This window comes from Lutra lutra, chromosome 9 (assembly GCF_902655055.1).
Source record: "Lutra lutra chromosome 9, mLutLut1.2, whole genome shotgun sequence".
Taxonomy (NCBI): domain Eukaryota; kingdom Metazoa; phylum Chordata; class Mammalia; order Carnivora; family Mustelidae; genus Lutra; species Lutra lutra.
Window position 1 is genome coordinate 39,060,697 of NC_062286.1, and position 27,488 is coordinate 39,088,184.

The 27,488-nt window shown below is 42.7% G+C and overlaps 1 protein-coding gene across 1 annotated transcript in view; it reads right to left on the reverse strand.

Moving 5' to 3' along the window:
* Window positions 1-3,211: 3,211 nt before the first annotated feature.
* The window catches only part of RPIA (ribose 5-phosphate isomerase A), a 39,550-nt gene continuing 15,273 nt past the window's right edge, over window positions 3,212-27,488 (reverse strand). Inside the window, 7 exon segments of the mRNA XM_047745888.1 lie at window positions 3,212-4,107; window positions 17,346-17,445; window positions 19,151-19,236; window positions 19,239-19,291; window positions 20,021-20,089; window positions 21,276-21,340; window positions 23,454-23,513. Coding sequence (XP_047601844.1) covers window positions 4,010-4,107; window positions 17,346-17,445; window positions 19,151-19,236; window positions 19,239-19,291; window positions 20,021-20,089; window positions 21,276-21,340; window positions 23,454-23,513 — 531 coding nt within the window. The 3' untranslated portion in view covers window positions 3,212-4,009.

Sequence of the window (27,488 nt, forward strand, 5' to 3'; positions counted from 1 at the left end):
AGCAAAGCAAAGGCACTGAACCTATGTCAAAAACATCATCTGATTAGCGGGTTAGTGGAGAGTGAAGGCTGACGCAACCGGAAATAGGTCCGCCTCAGCTGCTAGGTATGAGAGGAAGCGAGCAAACTCAGGCTTTTGAGAAGAGTTCTAAGTGGTTGTCATGGCACCAGTGAGGTCTTTGAAGGCTGGAGCTACATCATGGGTATCTGGAGGCCTGACTCCTTGGTCCCAGTGTCCAATACACACAGCAAGTGCTTAATACTTTTTGATCAAAGAGAAAACAGTTGGTTATAGAATGCACAGGCCTCCTGGGTCCTGGGGTGAGCATATCCTAAGAAAGAGAAGTGTAGCCCTGTACTAGCTATAGTCAGGACTCAGTGTAGCTATGAGCTGGCCTGGCACCCACCCTGTGACTGGGGTGTTCTCCTGTGGGACATCAACAATTTCACACAACTCCATTGGACATGGGCACTCTGGGACTGTAGCGGATGAAGACAAAAAACCAGATGATTCCATGATTACATCCCAACACAGACAAAACGTTAGCAGCATCCAAATCAAAAAAAGGACCAGACATCCCCATATTCTGGCTGAGTGATTGTGGCTTCTTTACAAAGCCGATTTAGCCTCACTCTATTCTTCTTTTTTTTTTTTTTAATTTTTTTTTTAAGATTTTTATTTATTTATTTGACAGACAGAGATCACAGGTAGGCAGAGAGGCAGGCAGAGAGAGGAAGGGAAGCAGGCTCCCTGCTGAGCAGAGAGCCCGATGTGGGGCTCAATCCCAGGACCCTGGGATCATGACCTGAGCCAAAGGCAGAGGCTTTAACCCGCTGAGCCACCCAGGCGCCCCTCACTCCATTCTTCTTACCTTCTTGGCAAAAATACCCAATCACAGAATTCTCCTGCTTCCAATTCAGTCCAATCCAGAGCAGAGCCCTGCTTCCCTGGCCCTTCCTCCAAAGCACCAGACACAAGCCCAAATCCCCTAAGCCTTAACACCCTCTGACTGAGACACCCCACAGCCACACACAGCATGTGACTTCCCTCATGCAATGGGTCAATAAAACCAACTCTGTTCAATTATGCATTCCTGAAGAGTCTTTCTGGCTAAAGGGAATTCACAGTTCTTACCCAAGAGCAGCACCCATTCCCAAGTGAGCCATGCCTCAGGTTGCCACTGTGCCTACCTACGTCCCCAGGCCTGGGAAGGAGAAAAGGAAACAAGTACCAGGGAAGAGGTCAGTCATGGCAGAAGAGGATGACATCTCCAAAGTGCCCTTTCCCATGGCTCACCCTAGGTTGGTGCATTTTGTTGCTGCCATTAAAGCTAGTTCATCCAAAACCAGAATTTAGTATTATAGGATTACCTATAAGCCTACACAGACAGAAAGACACACACACACGCGCGCGCACACACACACAATTTCATTATCTTCAGTAATTTAACAAGTTGCAAATGATGGACATAAGAATTAAGGAATGTGAACTATCTAGAATCCTGATAGTAAGGAGTAAGGCCCAGAGCCAGTTAAGCCTGGCCTCCTTCCCAGTGTCTGACCTGAACAAGTTACTTAAACTGAACTTGTTTCTCACTCTGCAGATTAAGAGAACAAACACCGTAAGTGGCTGTAAGATATGAAGGCAAAGGCCCAGAATAACACGGGTACAAGTGCTATAACAGGCAGGAGGCTGTCGCCGGTTACCTAACCACTTTTCCCACCTGCTGGCCCACCTCTTCCCCACTATGCTGACAATTCCTCCACATCACTGCTCCACGCCACCATTCCTGTCAACCTGTCTCATCCACCACAGTGGAAGCATCTAGAGCACGAGAGGGATGTTAAGCACCTGTCCCCTCCCTCCCACTAGCGCCCACTAGAATTGACATGTGATGGGAACTCAGAGAAAGGCTGATAAATGAATCAAAACTTTGAGCTCTAGCAGAAAACAAAATTGAGTCGATCTTATTCAAATGCAAGTGATTTTCCCCCTTTGATGCCTCCCAGAAGCGTGACTGTTTAACTCTGCCATAACCTTTCACAAACGCCAGATGGGCAGCAGCCTGCCCTGTGCCCGATCCACTATGTGCCTACAAATTTTTTCCATCTATCGCCTGCAAGATCACATTTGGTAACAATTTCATTGAAGAACCTTCAATCAGAATTTACCTCTAGAATAAACGTCTGTATGTGTTTCTCAAGCATAGCAGGGGTTTTTTTCGTGAGAAGGAAAACCTCAACGTCAGCACTCACGGGGCTGCATTCTGGCCATAGGTGTGAACGCCCCTGAAAGCCACTGAGAATGTCCACGTGATGTGGAGTGTGCAGGTGTTTTTCAGAAACCCAGTTTAGCTTTGTTGTTTATCTTTATCCCTGAACTTAAACCCACACCACAAGAGCTTGAGAGGATTTCAAATATCAGTTCTATCAAGTTCTCTTGGCTAGGATCTAGCACCCGTTTCGTGCAGAGCTTACCTATCATCTAGACTAGAAGAGGCTCGAAAACAAAGTGCTCCTAACAACAGTTTTCCTAACACAGTGTGAGGCAACATTTTTAAAAAGTACTTGAAAGCGGAGAAAAAGAAAAGGAACTTGGCAAGGAACAGAGAGCCTCCTTAAAGCCAGTGCTGTTACCTTTCATTCGGCCCCCTGGCTTAGCAGGGACCAAGGCTACAATCCAAGGCTGCGCCCCAGGGCCCGCTGACCGCAAGGACTGCCCGGAGTCTCGTGCAGGCCGGAACAGGGGATATGAAGGCTCTCAGCATGAACTCCAGTCCCATCCAGAATGACCACCAGGCTGATGACAGCCTTCCCTCTCCCCATCTCTGAGGCCTTCTGGACGGCACAATGCCCACTGGGCACACAATCTGGAGATTAGTGAGAATAAAGAGGGAATACAAGGAACCTGCTTAATGCTCACTAGCTTCAGGGACTAAGGGTCAGACTAATACACCTCTTGGGGATAACTGGTGACTTGTTCAGCTGAGTTATCTTCCGTTAACAAAGAAAATACATTTTGTTTGACAAAAGTCTCTGGAATAAAACCGACATTAAGCCAGCTCTATTATAAAGGAAATATTTATGTAGTCTTTGGCTCAAGATTTCTCGAGTAAGTTCCACTCCTTGTCAATGATCCAGTGTAAACTGGTGTGCAAAACTGATCCCTATTTTACTGCAAAACTATTGCAAACAGTAAAGACTCAGAGTCAAAACGGCACCATACTGTTTTATTTCAACTCTCAAACAATGTAAGGAAATGACGACTTCTGACGATGAACCATGCAAGTAATAACAAAGGAACAGGAAAAATATTAACAACAAAAACAATTATTTAAAAGTATTTCACATTTCACAGCAGTGCTTTGGCAGTACTGGCAAGTGTTTCTGGCCAACTGCTTCCCACAACAGGGGTCTGGAAGAACCCCATCTTCACCCTGACAGTTTACACTCTGAGTCACTATACACCACACTGCTCCACTCGCCAGACTTTTGTAAACCTCATCTTAAAATATGTATCTGAGGATTGTGCGTTATCACAACAAAAACTAACGACAAAACAGTGTGGCAGAAAAGTAAACTCTAACATTTCCAGTAAGGCATCAGGGAATCACTGCTGGCTGGGCCCTTCATTTTACCAGTTTAAAGAAAAGTTTTGATTTACATTTCTCAGCAAACCCAATATTCAGAAGCTTAACCAGCAGACTCAAGTTGAAAGTTTAAAAGATAGTCCCTTTCCTTTTTTTTTTTTTTTTTTTTTGGTAAATATTTCATATAAAACATGAAATCAAGTTCTACTTTAATAAAAAAAAACTGAGTATTTTTAATAGTAAAAATATATATATTTATAACTCTCTTTTTAAAAAGACATTAAATAACAATACTTCAGAAGACTGGAGTTAACCACCCAACACCCCCCCCACCAGCTCTCCCTCTGGCACAGATACATTAAGGCAAAGGCTCCTGGATAGGCATGTCCACCAAGGTGAACACACTCTGCTCCTGCAGGGTCAACAGAAAGGCTTCTCCCTCATGTTCACAGAGCCGTCCTGCATCCCGAAGTAGACTCTCTCAGCCATGTTAATGAAAAGGCCTGTGTCCACCACACCTGCAGGATGAAGGATGGATAAAAGCATTAAGTTTCAGCTTCCCAGCTCCAGAGAGTCAAGGATCATATGCAACTACTATGAGCAGTACTGGACAAATGACAGGTCTGAAGTCTTTCCTCTCTCAGAGCAATGAAGAGAGATTCAGATTATTTTTATTTCTTCCTACAATCCCTTTCTCCCCTGCCATCTTTGCTTTCTACTATACCCAAATGTGCCAACTTTTTTCCTGCCTCAGGGCCTTTGCTCATGCTCTTCTGCTTGCTGGTCTACATCTTAGAGCACGTCCAAGGAGATGGTTCTTCTCTGTCCTTCAGATATCAGATGACAAGTCATCTCTTCAGAGACTCCAGAACTATTCTAAGTAACCCCCTCTCCCAGTTATTTTCCTTTTTTCTTTAAATTGAAGTACAGTACCACACCGTGGTAAATGCAGTTTCCATCTGTCACCATATAAAGTTGTTACAATATAACTGACTGTATTTCCTATTCCATACTTTTCATCTCCATGATGTACTTATTTTTTAACTGTAACTTTAGACCTCTAAAACCCCTTCTCCTATTTTGCCTATCCCCCACCCCTTCCCTCAGGCAACGAACAGTCTGTTTCTGGTTGTTTTGTTTGTTCATTTGTCTTATTTTATAGATCCCACATGTAAGCGAAATTATATGGTATCTGTCTTTCCATGACTTACTTCACTTAGCATAATACCCTCTAGGTCCATCCACATTATTGAAAATGGCTTGACCTCATTCTTTTTTATGGCTGAGTAAAATCCCATTGCACATATGTACCAAATCTTTATCCATTCATCTGTCAACAGACACTTATGCTGCTCCCCATCTTGGTTATTGCAAATAATGCTCCAATAAACACAGGTGCATACATCTTTTCAAATTACTGTTTTCATTTTCTTTGGGTAAAATACCTAGCAGTGGAATTACTGGATCATACAATACTTTTTAATCTTTTGAGGAACCTCCATATGGTTTTCCACAGTAGTTACACCAATTTCCCTTCCCACCAACAGAAAATAAGGGTTCTCTTTTCCCCACATTCTCACCAACATTTCCTTTTGGATTTTTTTTTTAACAATTGTTATTTCTTATCTTTTTGATTCTAGTCATTCTGAGAGGTATAAAGTGGTATCTCTTTGTGGTTTTAAAATTGCTTTTCCCTGATGATTAGTGATGCTGACCAGCTTGTGATTATTAGCCATCATTATGTCTTTTCTGGAAAAAATGTCTATGGAGGTCCCCTACCCAGTTTTTAATTATGTTATTGGTTTTTTGTGTTGAGTTGTAAGAGTTCTTTATATATTTTACATTTTAAGTCCTTATTGGATATAGCATTTGCAGATATGCTCTCCCATTCAGGAGGCTGCTTTTTCATTTTGTTGATGATTTCCTTCACTGTACAAAATCTTTTCAGTTTGATACAGTCCCAGTAGTTTATTTTTGCTGTTCTTTCCCTTGCCTGGGGAGAAAGATCCAGAAAAAAATGTTGCTAAAGCCAATGTCCTTACTGCCTATTTTCTTTTAGGAGTTTCATGGCTTCAGGTCTCACATTTAACCCATTTTGAGTTTACTTTTGTGTGGTGTAAGAAAAGTGGTCCAGTTTCAGTAAAGAATTAGAAGATGGCGGAGAAGTAGCAGGCTGAGACTACATCGGTAGTAGGAAATGAGCTAGATAGCTTATCAATCCATTGCGAACATCTACAAATCCAACAGGAGACCTAAGAGAAGAACAGCAACAATTCTAGAAACAGAAAATCGATCACTTTCTGAAAGGTAGGACTGGTGGAGAAGTGAATCCAAAGTGACGGGAAGATAGACCGCAGGGGGGAGGGGCCGTCTCCCAGCAAGTGGCAGAGCAACGGAGCACAAAATCAGGACTTTTAAAAGTCTGCTCCATTGAGGGACATCGCTCCAGAGGCTAAACTGGGGTGAAGCCAACGCAGGGTAAGCGTGGCCCCAGGTCCCGCGGGGTCACAGAAGGATGGGGGATGTCTGAGTGTCGCAGAGCTCGCACGTATTAGAGCGGGGAAGCCAGCTACAGAGACAGAGCCGAGGCATGACCTCTCAGCTCAGGGTTACCTTGAACAGGTCGCAGGCTGGGGGAGCTCAGAGCGCAGCCAGACGCCAGGGATACAGGAGTAATTGAGTGCTCTCCTCTTAGGGCGCACTGCGGAGTGGGGCCCCGAGCTCTCGGCTCCTCCAGGCCGGAGACTGGGAGGCCGCCATTTTCATTCCCGTCCTCCGGAACTCTACGGAAAGCGCTCAGGGAACAAAAGCTCCCGAAAGCGAACCCGTCGGATTACTTAGCAGGGCCCAGGGTAAGGGCAGTGCAATTCCACCTGGGGCAAAGACACTTGAGAATCACTACAACAGGCCCCTCCCCCAGAAGATCAACAAGAAATCCAGCCAAGACCAAGTTCACATACCAAGGAGAACAGCAGAATCCCAGAGGAGGAGAAAGCAAAGCACGGAACTCATGGCTTTCTCCCCATGATTACTTAATCTTGCAGTTAATTTAATTTTTTTTTTAAGATTTTATTTATTTATTTGTTAGAAAGAGAGAGAGAGAGAGAGAGCAAGCATGAGCACAGGCAGACAGAGTGGTGTAGAGGCAGAGGGAGAAGCAGGTTCCCCGCTGAGCAAGGAGCCCGATGTGGGACTCGATCCCAGGACGCTGGGATCATGACCTGAGCCGAAGGCAGCCGCTTAACCAACTGAGCCACCCAGGCGTCCCTAATTTAATTTTTTTTAATTTTATTCTTTTTTCTTCTTCTAAATTTTTTTTAACGTTTACCCTTTCCTCTTTAAACGTTTTTTAACAGTTTAACAATACCTTTCATAAAAATTAATAATAATAATCTTTTTTGAACCTTCATTATTATAGTCATATTTTATCCTTCATTGTATCTAACTTTATTTTTTGTATACACATAGGGTTTTTTCTTCTAAAAATTTGGGGTACAACTTCTTCTAATAGATCAAAATATGCCCTAAATCTAGCTCCGGGCTTGTTCTAGTCTCCAGCCCAAGCAAAATCTCTCCACTTTCTTTTTCTTTATTCTCCCAACCAACTTACTTTATCAACTCCTTTTTTAGAAATTAAAAAAAAAAAAATTTTTTTTTTTCATCTTTATAGGCATATTCCATACCTTCATTGTGTTTACCATTATATATGTTTTTCATTCTTTAAAACTTTGGGAGGTAGTTTCTTCTAGAGACCAAAATACTCCAAAAATTAAATGGGTGACCCTGTTCTAGTCACCAGTCTAATATATATATTTTTTTCTTTTTTATATTTTTTTTAAATTTGTGTTTTTTTATTTTTTTCTGAACTTTTTTTTATCCCCTTTCTCCCCTCCCCCCCCATGATTTGGGTTCTCTTCTGATTTGGCTAAAGTGCATTTTCCTGGGGTCTTTGCCACCCTTTTAGTATTTTATTTGCTCCTTCATATATTCTTATCTGGACAAAATGACAAGGTGGAAAAACTCACCACAAAAAAAAAAAAAAAAAAAAAAAAAAAAGAACAAGAGGCAATACCAATGGCTAGGGACGTAGTCAATATGGACATTGGTAATATGTCAGATCTAGAGTTCAGAATGACAATTCTCAAGATTCTAGCTGGGCTCGAAAAAGGCATGGAAGATATTAGAGAAACCCTCTCTGGAGAGATAAAAGCCCTTCTAGAGAAATAAAAGACTAAAATCTAACCAGAGTTGAAATAAAAAAAAAACTATTAATTGAGGTGCAATCAAAAATGGAGGCTCTTACTGCTAGGATAAATGAGGCAGAAGAAAGAATTAGTGATAATAGAAGACCAAAGACAGAGAATAAAGAAGCTGAGCAAAAGAGAGACAAACAATACTGGACCACGAGGGGAGAATTCAAGAGTTAGTGACACCATAAGATGAAACACATTAGAATAATTGGGATTCCAGAAGAAGAAGAAAGAGAGAGGGGCGCAGAAGGTATATTGGAGAGAATTATTGGGGAGGAATTTCCCTAATATGGCAAAGGGAACAAGAATCAAATCCAGGAGGTGCAGAGTACCCCCCTCAAAATCAATAAGAATAGGTCCACACCCCCGTCACCTAATACTAAAATTTACAAGTCTTAGTGACAAAGAGAAAATCCTGAAAGCAGCCCGGGAAAAGAAGTCTGTAACATACAATGGTAAAAATATTAGATTGGCAGACTTATCCACAGAGACATGGCACCTAAAAAGAGCTGGCATGATATATTCAGAGAACTAAACGAGAAAAACATGCAGCCAAGAATGCTCTATCCAGCGAGGCTATCATTGAAAATAGAAGGACAGATAAAAAGCTTCCAGGACAAACAAAAACTGAAAGAATTTGCAAACACCAAACCAGCTCTACAGGAAATATTGAAAGGGGTCCTCTAAGCAAAGAAAGACCCTAAAAGTGATAGATCAGAAGGAACAGACAATATACAGTAACAGTCACCTTACAGGCAATACAATGGCACTAAACTCATATCTCTCAATAGTTACCCTGAATGTTAATGAGCTAAATGCCCCAATCAAAAGACACAGGGTATCAGAATGGATAAAAAAACAAAACCCATCAATATGCTGCCTACAAGAAACTCATTTTAGAACCGAAGGCACCTCCAGATTTAAAGTGAGAGGGTGGAAAACAATTTACCATGCTAATGGACATCAGAAGAAGGCTGGGGTGGCAATCCTTATATCAGATCAATTAGACTTTAAGGCAAAGACTATAACAAGAGATGAGGAAGGACACTATATCATACTCAAAGAGTCTGTCCAACAAGAAGATCTAACAATTGTAAATATCTATGCCCCTAACATGGGAGCAGCCAACTATATAAACCAATTAATAACAAAATCAAAGAAACACGTCGACAATAATACAATAATAGTAGGGGACTTTAACACTCCCCTCACTGAAATGGACAGATCATCCAAGCAAAAGATCAACAAGGAAATAAAGGCCTTAAATGACACACTGGACCAGATGGACATCACAGATATATTCAGAACATTTCATCCCAAAGCAACAGAATACACATTCTTCTCTAGTGCACATAGAACATTCTCCAGAACAGATCACATCCTGGGTCACAAATCAGGTCTCAACTGGTATCAAAAGATTGGGATCATTCCCTGCATATTTTCAGACCACAATGCTCTGAAGTAGAACTCAATCACAAGAGGAAATTGGGAAAGAACCCAAATACATGGAGACTAAACAGCATCCTTCTAAAGAATGAATGGGTCAACCAAGAAATTAAGGAAGAACTGAAAAAAATCCATGGAAACAAATGATAATGAAAACACAACTGTTCAAAATCTTTAGGACACAGCAAAGGCAATCCTGAGAGGAAAATATATAGCGGTACAAGCCTTTCTCAAGAAACAAGAAAGGTCTCAAATACACAACTAACCCTACACCTAAAGGAGCTGGAGAAAGAACAACAAAGAAAGCCTAAACCCAGCAGGGGAAAACAAATCATAAAGATCAGAGCAGAAATCAATGAAATAGAAACCAAAAAGCAATAGAACAAATCAACGAAACTAGGAGCTGGTTCTTTGAAAGAACTAATAAGATTGATAAACCCCTGGCCAGATTTATCAAAAAGAAAAGAGAAAGGACCCAAATAAATAAAATCATGAATGAAAGAGGAAAGATCACAACCAACACCAAAGAAATACAAACAATTATAAGAACATATTATGAACAACTCTATGGCAACAAATTTGACAATCTGGAAGAAATGGATGCATTCCTAGAGACATATAAACTACCACAACTGAACCAGGAAGAAATAGAAAGCCTGAACAGACCCATAACCAGTAAGGAGATTGAAACAGTCATCAAAAATCTCCAAACAAACAAAAGCCCAGGGCCAGACGGCTTCCCAGGGGAATTCTACCAAACATTTAAAGAAGAACTAATTCCTATTCCCCTGAAACTGTTCCAAAAAATAGAAATGGAAGGAAAACTTCCAAACTCATTTTATGAGGCCAGCATCACCTTGATCCCAAAACCAGACAAGATTCCCCTCAAAAAAGAGAACTACAGACCAATATCTTTGATGAACACAGATGCAAAAATTCTCACCAAAATACTAGCCAATAGGATTCAACAGTACATTAAAAGGATTATTCACCACGACCAAGTGGGATTTATTCCAGGGCTGCGAGGTTGGTTCAACATCCGCAAAACAATCAGTGTGATACAACACATTAATAAAAGAAAGAACAAGAACCATATGATACTCTCCATAGATGCTGAAAAAGCATTTGACAAAGTACAGCATCCCTTCCTGAACAAAACTCTGCAAAGTGTAGGGACAGAGGGCACATACCTCAGTATCATCAAAGCCATCTATGAAAACCCCACCGCAAATATCATTCTCAATGGAGAAAAACTGAAAGCTTTTCCGCTAAGGTCAGGAACACGGCAGGGATGTCCATTATCACTACTGCTATTCAACATAGTACTAGAAGTCCTAGCTTCAGCAATCAGACAACAAAAAGAAATTAAAGGCATCCAAATCGGCAAAGAAGTCGTCAAACTATCACTTTTTGCAGAGGATATGATACTATATGTGGAAAACCCAAAAGGCTCCACTCCAAAACTGCTAGAACTTGTACAGGAATTCAGTAAAGTGTCAGGATATAAAATCAATGCACAGAAATCAGTTGCATTTCTCTACACCAACAACAAGACAGAAGAAAGAGAAATTAAGGAGTCCATCCCATTTACAGTTGCACCCAAAACCCTAAGATACCTAGGAATAAACCTAACCAAAGAGGCAAAGAATCTATACTCAGAAAACTATAAAGTACTCATGAAAGAAACTGAGGAAGACACAAGGAAATGGAAAAATATTCCATGCTCCTGGATTGGAAGAATAAATATTGTGAAAATGTCTATGCTACCTAAAGCAATCTACACATTTAATGCAATCCCTATCAAAATCCCATCCATTTTTTTTTTCAAAGAAATGGAACAAATAATCCTAAAATTTATATGGAACCAGAAAAGACCTCGAATAGCCAAAGGAATATTGAAAAAGAAAGCCAAAGTTGGTGGCATCACAATTCCAGACTCCAAGCTCTATTACAAAGCTGTCATCATCAAGACAGTATGGTACTGGCACAAAAACAAACACATAGATCAATGGAACAGAATAGAGAGCCCAGAAATAGACCCTCAACTCTATGGTCAACTAATCTTCGACAAAGCAGGAAAGAATGTCCAATGGAAAAAAGTCTCTTCAACAAATGGTGCTGGGAAAATTGGACAGCCACATGCAGAAAAATGAAATTGGACCATTTCCTTACACCACACACGAAAACAGACTCAAAATGGTGGAAAGACCTCAATGTGAGAAAGGAATCCATCAAAATCCTTGAGGAGAACACAAGCAGCAACCTCTTCGACCTCAGCTGCAGCAACTTCTTCCTGGGAACATCGCCAAAGGCAAGGGAAGCAAGGGCAAAAATGAGCTATTGGGATTTCATCAAGATCAAAAGCTTTTGCACAGCAAAGGAAACAGTTAACAAAACCAAAAGACAACTGACAGAATGGGAGAAGATATTTGCAAACGACATATTAGATAAAGGGCTAGTATCCAAAATCTATAAAGAACTTAGCAAACTCAACACCCAAAGAACAAATAATCCAATCAAGAAATGGGCAGAGGACATGAACAGACATTTCTGCAAAGAAGACATCCAGATGGCCAACAGACACATGAAAAAGTGCTCCACATCACTCGGCATCAGGGAAATACAAATCAAAACCACCATGAGATATCACCTCACACCAGTCAGAATGGCTAAAATTAACAAGTCAGGAAATGACAGATGCTGGCGAGGATGCGGAGAAAGGGGAACCCTCCTACACTATTGGTGGGAATGCAAGCTGGTGCAACCACTCTGGAAAACAGCATGGAGGTTCCTCAAAATGTTGAAAATAGAGCTACCCTATGACCCAGCAATTGCACTACTGGGTATTTACTCTGAAGATACAAACGTAGTGATCCAAAGGGGCACGTGCACCCGAATGTTTATAGCAGCAATGTCCACAATAGCCAAACTATGGAAAGAACCTAGATGTCCATCAACAGATGAATGGATAAAGAAGAGGTGGTATATATACACAATGGAATACTATGCAGCCATCAAAAGAAATGAAATCTTGCCATTTGCGACGATGTGGATGGAACTAGAGGGTATTATGCTTAGCGAAATAAGTCAATCAGAGAAAGACAATTATCCTATGATCTCCCTGATATAAGGAAGTGGAAATGCAATGTGGGGTGTTTGGGGGGTAGGAAACGAATAAATTAAACAAGATGGGATTGGGAGGGAGACAAACCATAAGTGACTCTTAATCTCACAAAACAAACTGAGGGTTGCTGGGGGAAGGGGGGCTGGGAGAGGGGGGTGGGATTATGGACATTGGGGAGGGTATGTGCTATGGTGAGTGCTGGGAAGTGTGTAAACCTGGTGATTCACAGACCTGTACCCCTAGGGATAAAAATACATTATATGGGGGCGCCTGGGTGGCTCAGTGGGTTAAGCCGCTGCCTTCAGCTCGGGTCATGATCTCAGGGTCCTGGGATGGAGCCCCGCATCAGGCTCTCTGCTCAGCAGGGAGCCTGCTTCCTCCTCTCTCTCTGCCTGCCTCTCTGCCTGCTTGTGATCTCTGTCTGTCAAATAAATAAATAAATAAAATCTTTAAAAAAAAATACATTATATGTTTATAAAAAATTTAAAAATTTTAAATTAAAAAAAAAAGTGGTCCAGTTTCATTCTTTTGCATGTAGCTGTCTAGTCATTCCAACACCATTTTTTTTAATTTAATTTTATTTTTTTATGTCCAACACCATTTTTGAAAGGACTATCTTTTCTCCATTATATATTCTTGCCTTCTTAGTCATAGGTTAATTGACCATAGATGCATGAGTTTATTTCTAAACTTTCTTTTCTCTTCCACTGATTAATGTGCCCAATTCTGTGACAGTACCATCCTGGTTTGATTATTACAACTTTGTTGCATACCTTGAAATCTGGGATCGTGCTACCGTCAGCCTTGTTCTTCTTTCTCAAGACTGCTTTGGCAATTTGCACACCTAGTTATCCTCAATCACAGGACTGGCCTTAGAACTTTTCCCCACAGAGTGTAAGAAGACATTTGCAATGCATAAATCCAACAGAAGACTTGCATCTTGCAAGTTTGCAAAATTTGAATTTTGCAAAAAAGAATTTTGCAAAAAAGATTGCAAAATTCTCCAAATCAGTAAGATAGACAACCTAGCAGAAAAATGGACCAAAAACTTAAGAAGGTACTTACAAAAGAGGCCATGTAAAATGGCCAATAAACATTAGAACTGGTGCTCAGACTAATTAGTGAAAAGAGAATGCAAATGAAAATGACAAGACACCACTACACACTCACCAGAATGAACACATAACGAAATCTGACCAAAGTACAAAGACACTCCCACTCAGATAGTAGTACACACTAGCAAAACCACTTTGGCAAAACCATCTGTTAGTACATCTTCTAAAGCTGAACAAATTCATACTGAACAATCCAGCAATTCTACTCCTAGGTATATATGCAAAAGGCAGGCACACATTTGGTCATCAAAGACACGTATACAAGAATGTTCATAGCAGCACTTTTCCTAACAGCTAAAAACTGGCAAAACCCCAATGCCCATCAAGAGTAAATGGCTATACGAACATCTTTCCTCAGACACGTAAATATGATGGAATACTATCCAGTGATGCAAATTAACCACAACTGTAAGCAACATTTACTGAAAATATTTATATACACATAATACCACAATGATATAATACTGTTCAACTATCAGGAAAACAAGTCTGATGGTTAAGTATGTAGGGAAAATTGTTAGTAGAGGGGTAAACTGGTGCAATCAACGCAGGACAACTTAGCACCATCTGACAGGGGGAAAGGTGGGGGGAAGAAGAGACTTTTCGCCCTTTACTCTTGTAATACTGAACAATGTCAATTAAAAAGAATTTTAAGGGATGCCTGGGTGGCTCAGTCGGTTGAGCATCTGCTCACGTCATGATCCAGGGCCCTGGGATCAAGTCCGCATCAGGATCCCTGCTCAGCTGGAGTCTTGTTTTCTTCTCCTTCTACCCCTCCCTTCTGCTCGTGATCTCTCTCTCATGCTCACTCTCAAATAAATAAATCTTTAAAACAAAATTTTTAATTGAAACTTCGAAGATGGCTCCCAATATATAAAGAAATACAATCATCTATCACTGAGGGAAAGCCATGAAGCAGAGAGAAAGGAGCTGCTGAAACGTAAGTCCCCAGCACGTCACTGCAGCTTCCCAAAGGAAGCACAGAGGCCACGAAAGACCCATCCTTTCCAACAGCTCTGTAATACGAGGTGACAGCTCCCCCTGATCCAAGGGAAGTCAAATCAGGTCAGAAAAGGCTCAGAAAAAAGAGCAAAGATGAAAGGCAAGAGCCGAAGGTCTTATCTTAGAGCACCCCTCTTTAGGTTGCTGACCACCACCAGTAGTGGAAAGGGCAGAGGTGGCTCACTGTGAGCATGGGGCCCAGAATCCATGAGCTTTGGCCCTCCTACAGACGCCCTGTGCTCTGGGTGGAACCCAATGGAACATCTGAGGAAGGAGTGACCAGCCAGGCACCAGTCCAGCTGTCTCTAAGTGTCCTCACATACATAAATATATGTGGGTCAAGGACAGGGCGACAGGGACAGACAGATATCTTCCCTTCCCTGGATTTTGGCCAGCAGTACCATAACAGACCAAATCAGGGAAAGAAGAGAGAAAACAGGAGAGGCAATGAATACTTCTTTCTGGTTAGCATGATTTAACATTTAGCCTTTCTTTTTTCATTTTCTTTGATTTAAATTCCTGAGATTCTGAACTTCTTCTAGGCTGTAGCTTCCACTTACTGAGGCTGAGGGCAAATATAGGTGTGAAACTTCCTCATAAGGGACCGCTCAATGACTCGAAAAGCCAAGAAGGTCTAAGCAGGAGCAACAGAGCTACCTAGTGGGCACTGCAAGAAATCCACCTACAGAGGAACGGCGCCCCAAACTGCATGAGCTGCTTCCTTTTTTTTTTTTTTTTTTTTTTTTTTTTAAGGTTTCACTGGTGAATTTTGTACAGTCCTAAAGAAGAAATGATGCCTATTTTTACACAAATGCTTCCAGGAAATTGAAGGAGGTCAATATTACCCTATATCAAAAAACAGATATTACAGGAAAGGAAATGAGAGACACATATTCCTCATGAAATACAGATGCACATACTGTCTGTAATAAAATTTTAATCATCAAATTCAGCATTGTCTAAAATTATAATATTTAACAACTATTATGGTTAATTTTACATGTCAACTTAACTGGGCTGCTTCCTATACAATCCCCTGGATTTATCTGCATTATCATCAGGGGCAAATGCTCCCATTTTGCTAAGAGTGACCTCTACATCTTCTCTTCTTCTTGCCTTCTTGGTTCATTACTTCTTCCATTAAGTGAGAACACTAAATGAGAGAAAAAGCATAATTCAACTCCTCTTTTTTGCTTAAAGCTTCTGCTATGAGACTGTCAGTCGAAGACTAAAACAGGAGACTAAAGGAAGGCTAGAAGAATTAGCTCCTTATTACAGGGCATATAGTCACACCTTTTTCATTCCCAAATAGCACAGATAACTTACAATCTAGCACATTTAATTAATGGTGACAATACTATCCTTTCTTCCCGGGGATTTATTCATTCAACAAACAATACTATCCTTTCTTCCCAGGGATTTATTCATTCAACAAACAATACTATCCTTTCTTCCTAGGGATTTATTCATTCAACAAACACTCCTTTATGCGCTAGGCATAAATTTAATCCAACGATCCTATGAAGTAGGCACTAGTATTAGCTTCTTTTACAGAGGAAGAAAGTGAGTCACGGAGACATTAACTAACTGCACGAAGTTCACACTGACAGACTGAGGCTGGGTCAGGAACCTCACCCAGGCAGTCTGCTCCTGAACCTACTCTCAGCCACTACAATCTGCTCAACTGACCTTACCTGCCCCATTAGCCAGTCAGTCAGTTCTGTACCCAATATTCTATGCCATGGAATCTTCCCAGTCAGAATCTTGGTCTCTCAATACCATAAGACTGATGATGTCTCTCACAACTGCTTCCTCCATCTGACCCTCTGGTATGGGCTTTCAGTACCTCCTCTGGTCTGGATGCGTAACTCACCTCCGCACTGCCCAAGCCTTACCCATGGCCCCAGATCCCTGCTACATGCATTAGAGGCTCTCCCACCCCAGTTGTTCATGCCATACCACCACCCCTCCTCAACCTGGCACCCGAAGAAGGGCTGAAGGTTCAAAGTCTAGAGGCAGACAACTCAGGGCTCCCCTCTTGGCAACGTAGCCCTTGGGCAAGTTGTTGCTCTATAACTATCTCATCCAACTGGAGAATCAAACGAGACATTTTTAAACATTTAGTCAGCGTCTAGATTACACTGTGCTAAGGCACAGGTCAAAAGCCACCTCTCCTCCATGAACTTTCCCACATTCCCCAAAGAAAGCAACCTAAGTGCACTGTAGACTCTTGGTACTTCTCTAGCAAATTCAGCACACTCCATTTTCTCTGTAGGCATGGCTCTAAGCACAGCTTCCCCAGGGTACACGTGAACTCTCCCTGAGGCTGCTTCCATGCTCTAGGGTGGGAGCTTTCCCCGTTAACATGTGGGGCAGTACCTGTAGGGCAGCACCTGTGGTACATACCTGATGAGTATGGGCAAATGGAGTCATTTTTCCCCACTACTCAAGAAGAGAGCCCACAAAAATGAAAGAGCTAAGTCAAGTTTCTGGAAGGGAAGGCTGTATGCAGAGAGGGTGAGCTTTTTCAAGGCAAACCCCTCTGACACTCCATCAGCTCCAGGCCTATCCCAAATGAAGTGACTTGTGAAATGCATAACCAACAAGCCCGCTAGGTAAGCAGTAACTATGGGGGTGGGAGGAAAACGATGCAGGAAGCAAAGGCACAATGTCAGAAACTCCAAGCATGGTACAAAGGAAATTTTTCTTTCCAACCAAGTTTTATAAAACCCACACCCATCATGCCTCCTATGGTCAGAGGCAGGGGACAGTTACAAGGTGCTTGGGTGTCTACACTCAACGAACCCCACTCACATCACCTGGGATCATTTTGATAGCTGTGTTCACTTCACTCCATTTGTGCACCCGATCAAACTTCCAGTCCAGGATAAAATTCCCATTATCCGTCACCACAGGACCCTAGAAGGTAAAATTTTCCACATTTACAGAGGATGTAGATACAGGCAGGCAGGAAAGTGAAGGGGAGACCCAAAGACAAGTATCTTAATTGACCTGCTCTAGCCAGTACCCCTGCCTCATGCTTTCTAGAAGGCAGTGCCATGAAGAAGTAATGAGGCAGAAGCTTGGCGTCAGAATTTGAGTCTTGAAGCCACATGCGTACAGAGGAGGCGCAGAGAAGCCATTAACCCCTGTGAGCCTCAGATTCCTCAACTCCACGAAGGGGTAAGGATTCATACTTGAAAGGCAGCTTGCATATAAACCGTATGGGTAAGCATTTACCACAGTGAGGACTCGCAGGAAGGGTTCGACAGTTCTTAGCTGCTGTTAGAATGAAAAATGACAGCAACAGAAGCCAACTTTCCACGTGGTGCAAGTCTCACCGCCTCTCACTGGGTGCCCGATAACGCAAAACAAGGCAGTGCTACTGTACCCATCACTGAGCAGACACTCCCACCGAAAGAGGAAGCAGAGATGTGTTCTGGGGTCCAAAAAGAAAAATGGCAGGGGGTAGTTTTAGATAATTAATCCAAAATTCCTAGAGCAGAAGGCATTTGGGACCACAAATGTTGATAGAACACTATAGTCACAGGCAAGGAAACTAGGCCACTCCCACAGGCTGGAGGCAACAGGGTGGGAGTTCAGTGAAGGGCCCCAGGAAGGCAGGAAGCTGGAGGTCTCATGTGGAGTCGCCCCGGTCTCAAGAGGGAACCTCCCCCTCCAACAGTCTCAAGGCTTTTCAGCTACAGAGGGGACCAGACTCAGAGCTCTGTACAACCACAAGGATTAGAACTGATTTTTCAAACATCAGAGAAACACCAGGAAAAAAAACAAAACAAAAAAAAAAAAAACATCAATATAAAAATGCATCAGGGTAGAGTTACAGATCATTTGTTTGTCTTCTGTATCTTCCAAACTTATTATACAGTTTTATCTAAAATTACACTTAGTTTTTAGGTTATTACTTTTGCTAGTTTGTTTATTTAAGTGTAGGAGGGGAGGAAAAGCTGAAGAAAACATTTCCACTAAGTCTCTGGAGTGTATTCCTAAGGAGGGGCTCACATCCCCCAGGAAATTCTATTTCTTGTCCCATTCAATAAAAGAACGAAGTAAGAGGAGAAACGGGAAATTATACCATGGAACTTGGAAAACTTCCTGCCCCGGGGCACTTCCCAAAGCCCATTTTTAGCTGCTGTGAAGCCTGCCAGTCCAGGGACCCAGAGAAAGAATCAATCCCCCCAACGTCTACAGAGAACATGCATTGCATTAAGTGTAGTAATAGCTATATGAGTTTGAATATAGAAACTAATAAGCTGGGGCACCTGGGTGGCTCAGTTGTTAAAGCCTCTGCCGTCAGCTCAGGTTGTGATCCCAGGGTCCTGGGATCAAGCCCCTCGTCAGGCTCTCTGCTCGGCAGGGAGCCTGCTTCCCTTCCTCTCTCTCTGCCTACTTGTGATCTCTGTCAAATAATAAAAAATAAAATCTTTAGGGGAAAAAAACAAAAAAGAAATAAAGCTAGTACTCTAAAAATGAACCAATAACCTGATTAAAAATAATAAATAAAAGCTGACTACCCAGCTACATAGAGAGGACCCTACTGAGGCAAAGAGGAGGACACTACACCGAGAACCTGGACCACCCTTGAGAAACCTCCCTGGCCACTTACTGCCTTGTTGACGGCCATTCGAAGTTCAATCACGCCCCCAAACTTCTGGGTCACAGCTCGGCTCACTGGGACATAGGCCATTGGATGACCTCAATGGGGATTCCCTTGTGCCACTGATCCCCAAGGTTCTTTGAATCTTTCCTGGGAAAAAAGTCAAAAAAATAAAATAAATAAGCTATTTTACATCTAGATAAACACCAAATTCAGACATCACAAGCAGGCAAGGGCAGAGAACAGGGACAAACACACAGGGCTTCAAACATTTTCACTATGTTTTACTATTTAAGAAATAAGGTATTTGAAGCAAATACGACAAAAATGTTAAAACTGGGTATGACTGGCTTGTGGGTATACAGGTGTTTGTTATTTATGTCCTTTCTACAACTATAATATCTCATACGTAAATACAAATTTTTTTTTTTTTTTTTTAAATTCACAGGCTCAGCTCAAGCGCCTTCTACCAAACTCCTTGAAGGAGGATCTGAGAGCCTGGTCAAAGACCACACACAACACAGGTCATGTGTGAGGCCAGAGGAAGCAGGACATGCTGAGTCACTGCCTGTGGGCAGGGCCTATCCTTCCTCTCCAGCTCCCTCTAAGGATCAAATGAGGGATATATGAGGACATGCTCTTGTCACCAGACTGAAAAGCTGTCTCCTCCTCCTGCCAATGGACACATAACATAGCAGTTTGTACCTGCAGCAGGATAACAGAACAAAATCCTCAGAGACACTGCTCTCAGTCCTAGCCATCAGTCTTGGAGAGTCAGACAGCCCCTCCCTTTCTCTATTTCCTCCTCTATAAAACAGGGATGAGGCTGGGGTCTGATCTACCTCCCCAATGGACAGCTCAGGACACTCAACACTGTACCTGAAGTCGGCGATTACGATGAAGCGGCTGGCATAGCCAGCCACAATTTTCTCCTGGGTCAGGCAGCCTCTGGGGATAGGAAGAGGCAAATCAACACAGGCAGGACACAAACTCAATTTGAAAACTAAGGTCAGAGACAGTAAACCCAAATCCACTTAATGAGAAATTTAATCTGTACTTCTTAAAGGAGATCTCCAGTTCCACCATGCTGTGCAATGGACTAAACTGCGGCCCTCCCAAACTTTTTATCAAAGCCCTAACTCCCAATGTGCTCTTGGAAAATGAGGCCTCTGAGGAAGTAATTATGGTTAAATGCAGCTGTAAGGGGGTCCCTGGTCTGACAGGATCAGTGTCCTTAGAAGAAAAAAGACACCAGAGAGCTCACTTGCTCTCTCTCCACCCTGAGGGCACAGTGACAAGGCAGCCAACTGGAGCAGGAGTCTCCAGAACCACTGAGAAACTGCTGCTGAAGCCACCCAGTCTACAGCATTTTGTTAAGGTAGCCTGAGCTAAGACACTTTGCTTCTAGTCATGGACTATGAAACATGAGCCTGAGTCTAGGAAAAATGGTTCCCAGTCAGGCCAGGTACACTCCTATCGAAGATGCATCTATGTTCAGGGAAGGTCAATTGAGCATGGTATGAATGGAGGGGTCTATAACAGGAGGAGGACAAGCCTTGAACAACCTGTCCTGTCACTATTTGACAGATGGAACACACAATGACATTCAAACATATATTGTGTCGTTACAGTCTGCTGGATATGAGAACCAGCAGAGCAGGACTTTACTCTCCTTCAACTCACATCCTATCCACCAATCAACATTTAAGAAATACCCAATGTTCTCCAAATGAATGAATGAATATATAACTAACTGCTCACAGAGGGTAAGAGCGGCTTTAAGGCAAAGATCACACACGAATGCCCCAAACACCTAATACACTCGCCCCAACAATGTATTTGGTCTGAGTCACACCGTTTTTTAAAATTTGAATCAGCAAAGGAAATCAGATATAGAGAAACCATTAAGATGAGTAATCTCACCAAAGAGGGCCCCAGGTTCCCGGTCAGCAGACTGCTACTCATGACTAGAAACACCAAGCTGGCTTCTACAGCCATCGGCTATCTACTTCCTAGTAGAACAGACAAGCTCACATAGGGCACAGTGGCCATTTGTTTATTCTGCCTTCCACTCTGCTTGCTGAGGATTAACCAGCAGTTAGTCCTTTACCAAGAAAGTCCCCATGACACTCACCCACCGCCCTTGATGAGATTGAGATCGGCATCTACTTCATCAGCACCATCGATTGCGAGGTCAATCTGTGTTGGAGTTGGGGGAGGGGGAGGAAAGGTACAGAAACTATTAAGGCCTCTGTGTAAAGCTTGAACATGTAATGACTCATCAGATGCTTAGCAGCCCTATTAGCTAGGTATAGTTATTCCCATTTAAGCAGTAAAAAAAAAAAAAAAAAAGGGGGGCTCTGAGAGGTTAAGCTATTCCACTAAGGTCACCAGGAAAGAAATATGGGGTCTGGAAACCACACCTGGGTCCAGCTCTTACCCATAACATTACACTCCCTTTTCTCACTGATGGTCTTCTCTGTGGAGGAGCTAGAATTATTGAGTACACAATCCCAATGCGTGTGACATCACCCCCAAGTACAGAAAAGATACACAGTACATGTATGGTATTAAAATTTCACTGAGGGGAAGGCAACAGAAAAAAGGCTAAGAAAACTGATTCAGAAGTCTCCATACTGATATGGCAAAAAGAAAGGCAGTTTTTGTTTTTTTAAAGATTTTATTTATTTGACAGAGAAACAGCGAGAGAGAGAGAAAACACAGGCAGGGGGAGTGGGAGAAGCAGGCCTCCCGCCAAGCAGGGAGCCCAATGCGGGGCTCAATCCTAGGACCCTGGGATCACGACCTGAGCCAAAGGCAGACACTTAATGACTGAGCACCAAGGGGCCCCAGAAAGGAGTTCTGAGCAGAGAGAGAAAACCCAATGAAGAGTTATAAAGCTGACACACATTTGATGTGCTCTGCAATTGGAAAGTATCTGAGGCACCCTCACTATGACCCCCCCCCAAAGCATCTGTCTGGGCTCACCACAGCACTGTTAGAAAATTCTACCACCAACCCCAAGAGCAGTCAGGAGCAACTGGGTTCATGCATCTTTCAAGATCCAAAAATCAAGGAAGCCCAAACTCTGCATGGACAATGTGGGAGCCTTAAGTATGGTTATTGAAAACAGCAGTATGAAAAAACCTCAGGGCACAAATCAGTTCAAGTTGTTTGACATGGCACAGGTGTAAATAAAGTGTACCAAGCTTCAGCTTCTCTGTGCTTCCATCCTTTGACAGATCCTGCCGTTTGTCTGAAGAGAAAGACTGCACTGCTTCCCCCCACCCTGCACTAACCCCCAGGCCAGGCTACGGATGCCATGGCAACTCTCTGAGGCCTGGAAGGCTGCAACCTTCTTTGTGTGAGCTCCAGGCCCACCTTCGGCCCAAACCATGCTCCTTCCAGTGCTCAGCACTGCCTCACTCTGCGCTGGCTCTGCCCACAGAAATCCCCCAACAAGCCCCCCATGGTTCTTACTCACCCCTGGAGGCCCGCATGTTCCAGGACGACACAGGTGAGTGGACCAGGTTAGTACCGTCTCTAGAATGCTCTCTCCTGGCCTGGCCAGCCTGCCTTCACAGCTCTGCTCCAACTTTACCTCTCCCCACAAAACCCTTCTAAGCAGCACTACTCCAGCGCCAGAGGCATCTGAATTCATATTCAGGCTCTACCAGTTACAGGGAGCGTGGCTTTGGCAAATGGCTTGCCCCCTCTGTCTGTTTCACACCTGTAAAATGGGATGCTGATGGTGTACGTCCTCAAGACTACTGGAGATTAAGTGGCTGACCACAGACCTAGCACCCAGCATAACACATGGCATATAGGAAGGGCTCCGTAGATACCAGCTAGGAGTACACTGCTCACCCTCATCCCCTCCAGTCTCCTCCCAATTACCCATGTGTCCAGCTGTCTTTGCAGTAACGTCACTGTAATCTGTTTTCAAATGTCCATGGCTGCCTCACACGATTACTTCTCATCTCCACTTAGTTGGTAAGCTCCATGGGCTGGCTCACTCTTCTACTTCTATACAAGGACCACAGGAAGTTCTAAATCCACCCCTAGGTTTGTCCAATCCCCCTTCACGGCGCTCATACTGAGCCCTCAGGATTAAATCACAGAGAATGTACTGGAAACTAACAACCTCTCCTCTCGTGACCTTAATCAAATTTAATATTCAAAATCCCAGGAGAAATGGGATGTATGACTCACTGACCTTTCTCCTAGATTCAACAAGATATCCCAGAGCCCACACACAAGTGACAGCCATGAAAAAGGAGACATAAGACACAGCAGCCCCTCTCTCGCTTACCTCTGGGTGTCGGTCCAGGTCACTGAGAGTTAAGCCATACTGCAAAATAAGCTGACGGGCCTGTTGAGACCAAGAAAAAAAACGCCCATAATCATTTACTCTGAGCACGTGGCAAAGATTCTCAGCATTCTTTTGGATCTAAGTGTTTGACCCGGAGTCCTGACCAAGGCTCCCTCCCAAATCCAACTAGAATCACTAAGAGGTAGGAGCTATAGCTCCGTGAATGGCAAACTAAGTTAATTCATCCTGGGAACCAGAAGGAGGCAAAGAGCACAGAGTGAGACTTCCAGTGCCAGGCTAAGAATTCCTTCTCCGTGACCTGTTATTTAAGATAATGCCATGGACTCCTAAAGCTAATGGTAATAAAGTATTAAAAAAAAAAAAAAAATCAAAAGCAAAACATTCCTAAAATAAAAACTGAATTGATACAGAGGTGATTCCAGGCTATCATGAAGAAAAATAAGCAAAAGAATCTATACAGAGGCAGAGATATCAAAGGCAGGATGTCCAGAGCAGCTAAGGAAGGAACAGCAAATTGCGAACACCACACTCGAAAGACTTAGGATTTACTTTAGAGCCATGCCTCATACATTAACCTTTCAAAGGAGCTGACAAAATGGGAGAAGTGGTGTGGTTACCAACACCACGTGGCCCTGAGAGGACTGACAGCTGGAATAATAAATATACCTTGGACCAACCAATCCAAGTTGATAAGGAACTAGATTCATGTCACTGCCTACAAAACGCAGAGGACTCAAGGATGGAAAACTTTCTTTCAAAGGAACGTCTTTTTTTTTTTTTTTTTCAAGATTTTATTTAGTTGTCAGAGAGAGGAGAAGGAGAGCAAGCGGGCACAAGTAGGGAGAGCAGCAGGTTGAGGGAGAAGGAGTATCCCCGCTGAGCAAGGAGCCCCCATGCAGCAGGACCCCAGGATCATGACCTGGGCTGAAGGAAGATGCTTAATGGACTGAGCCATTTAAGTGTCCCCCAAAGGTTGTTCTTAAAATATTTTCTGTCATCTATAAAAAATGCAGATGAATGAAAGGGTCAATGAAGATGACCAATGTTGATCTTCAAATCCCAAATCCTAAGATTCTAAGGAAAAAAACCACAAATATCCTGGAATTTGCAATATATGGGCGTTGCTGTGATCCAGATTCAAACTATAAAAAACACTTTAAAGGATAAGACAACAGGGGAAATTTGAACCATGGTTTCATTTGTTTTTATGTTACCAAAGATTATTAAATTTTTGGTATTATTGAGATATTTAAAAACCTCCCTATTTTTCAAAGAGACATAATGAAATACGTATAATCCAAATATAACTGGGATTTGTTCAAAATAACTGAGATAGAGGACAATGGGATACAGATGGAAACAAAATAGGCCATGAACTGATGGTTACTGAAACTGGGTGATGGGTACATGAAAGTTCATTATGTTATTCTTCATCCTTTCTGAACTGTGAAAATTTCCATATAAAAAGTTAAAATAAAATGTTGACTAAAAATAGAAATTTTTTTTAAAATGTGATTTTATCCTTACTAAAGAGAAATATACAATGAAGGGGAAAAACAGTAAAAATGGTATTACGGGGTGCCTGGATGGCTCAGTTGGTTAAGCGTCTACCCTAAGCTCAGGTCATGATCCCGGGATCCTGGGATGGAGCCCCTCATGGCATCACCACCATCATCAGGCTCCCTGCTCACCGGGGATTCTACTTCTCCCCCCCCCCCCCCCACCCCCCATTCATGCATGCACCTGTGTGTGCTCACTCTCCCTCTCTCTTCAAACAAATAAATCCTTTAAAAAAAAATGGCAGGGATGCCTGGGTGGCTCAGTTGGTTGAGCAGCTGCCTTCGGCTCAGGTCATGATCCCGGCGTCCTGGGATCGAGTCCCACATCGGGCTCCTTGCTCATCGGGGAGCCTGCTTCTCCCTCTGCCTCTGCCTGCCATTCTGTCTGCCTGTGCTTGCTCTCTCTCCCTCTCTCTGACAATAAATAAATAAAATCTTTTAAAAAAAAAATGGCATTTCAGATTACGTCTCGGTTCCTAGATTTCCTCAAAAGTAGTACTAGAGAAACCATCCTAATTCCATACCAAACAATGGGAATATCTGGAAGGCAGCCTCTAACATGACCTTCCCACCTCTTGGTATTCATGCCTTTGGATAATCCCTGTCCACAAAGCCCCAGGATTGCTGTGTGTAACCAATGGCACACAGCAGAGGTGATACAAGATACTTCTGAGATTACTTTATAAAGAAGGCCATGGGGTAGGTAAGGGTGGCATGTTCTAACAAGATCCTTCACTCCTACCCTCCCTCTTCCCTCTGCCTCTTTTCTTATCACATGCCAGGGGAAACTAGCGGCCATGTCCCGGAGACACCCACAGAGCTCCCTACCAAACAGCCTATGAAAAATGAAGGCCTGCAAGACCCACGTGATTGAGCTTGGAAGTGACTCCTTGAACCACAGCTGGATCTTGAGATGACCACAGACCTGGCCAACAGCTTAACTGTGACCTCCGCAGAGACCCACCCAGCTAAACCCACTCCAGATTCCTGACCCTTGGAAACTATGAGATAATAAACATTGCTTGTTTTAAGCTGCTAAATTTGGGGGTAATGTGTTCCATAGCAACACATACCGAATACAGATGGTGTCAGAAAAATGATACTAACTGCACACAGTTCAATGAGCGAGTCTACCACACAAATAAAACTGTGTGATGTACCACAATTTCCAATTAATTTAATGTACTTTAAAACAACACTAATCGCATTCAGATATATTACATAAAAACTGATATCAGCATTCCTAAGGAAAATATCCTGTGTAAAACTGACCATTTAATTTTACACCTCCTAAGGTCAAAGACTGCCTGCACCACTGGACAGTGTTACTGTTTCATGAGGATGTCTCATTTGTCCATCTAGACCGTAATCAGAGTAGGAGAGAGCACACTTTATAAACTTGTTACCTTACAACAGTCAACTCATTTGAGGCAACAGTTGGGTAAATAACCTATCGTTGATGAATCAATTCTATAAAGAGTCACCTAGTGCAAACTACTGTTTAAAGAACAAATGGACACTCAGAGAGGTCACAGCAGTTTAAGTTAGCCACAGAGTGAAGACCAGAATATAGTCTCCTGCCTTCCTGTCCTGTCTAGGGGCTAAGAAGGAATTAGAAGAAAAGGAAAACAGAGGGACTGGTCAAAGGACAAGAAGCAGAGGAAGACAGGCCCATTAATAATGGAACTGAAGTCATCTTATATAATAACACATTATTACAGCAGCAATTTTAAAAGGAGTTCTTGAGGTCTTCGCATTCCTCTCTACCTGAAATAGAGTGCCTTCTCCCAAACCCCTGCCCACATGTCCAACTCAAACGTCATCCTTTCCAGGAAGCCCTCCCCAATTCCCTGGGCAGGGAGGTAGGCTTTCCTTCCTCAAAAAGGCATATTATCTAGGGGCACCTGGGTGGCTCAGTGGGTTAAAGCCTCTGCCTTCAGCTCAGGTCATGATCTCAGGGTCCTGGGATGGAGCCCCGCATCAGGCTCTCTGCTGGCAGGGGAGCCTGCTTCCTCCTCTTCCCTCCTCCTGCTGCCTCTTCCGCCTACTTATGATTCTGTCAAATAAATAATGAAATTAAAAATAAAAAAATTTTAAGAAGGAATATTATCTCTTACTTTTCTACCATATATTTGTAATAGACACATATAAGTGTATGTCTTATTTACATTAATTAATTATTTACATTAATTCATAATTCATTATGTATTATGATAATCATAAAGCATTAATTCATCCCACAAACACACACAGAGTGCCTAAGAGCCAGATACCACACTGGACACTGGAGATGAATGAATAACACCTGCCATGCACAGGACGGACCCTCATAGCCCCATAATTAATAGTCAGTATACCTCAATGATCACTATGTCCAACTGAATTCTGCCTCCTCACCAGCACCACGAGCCAACCCATCCCATTTCCCATCCAAAGCCTGGCACATGCAAAAAGC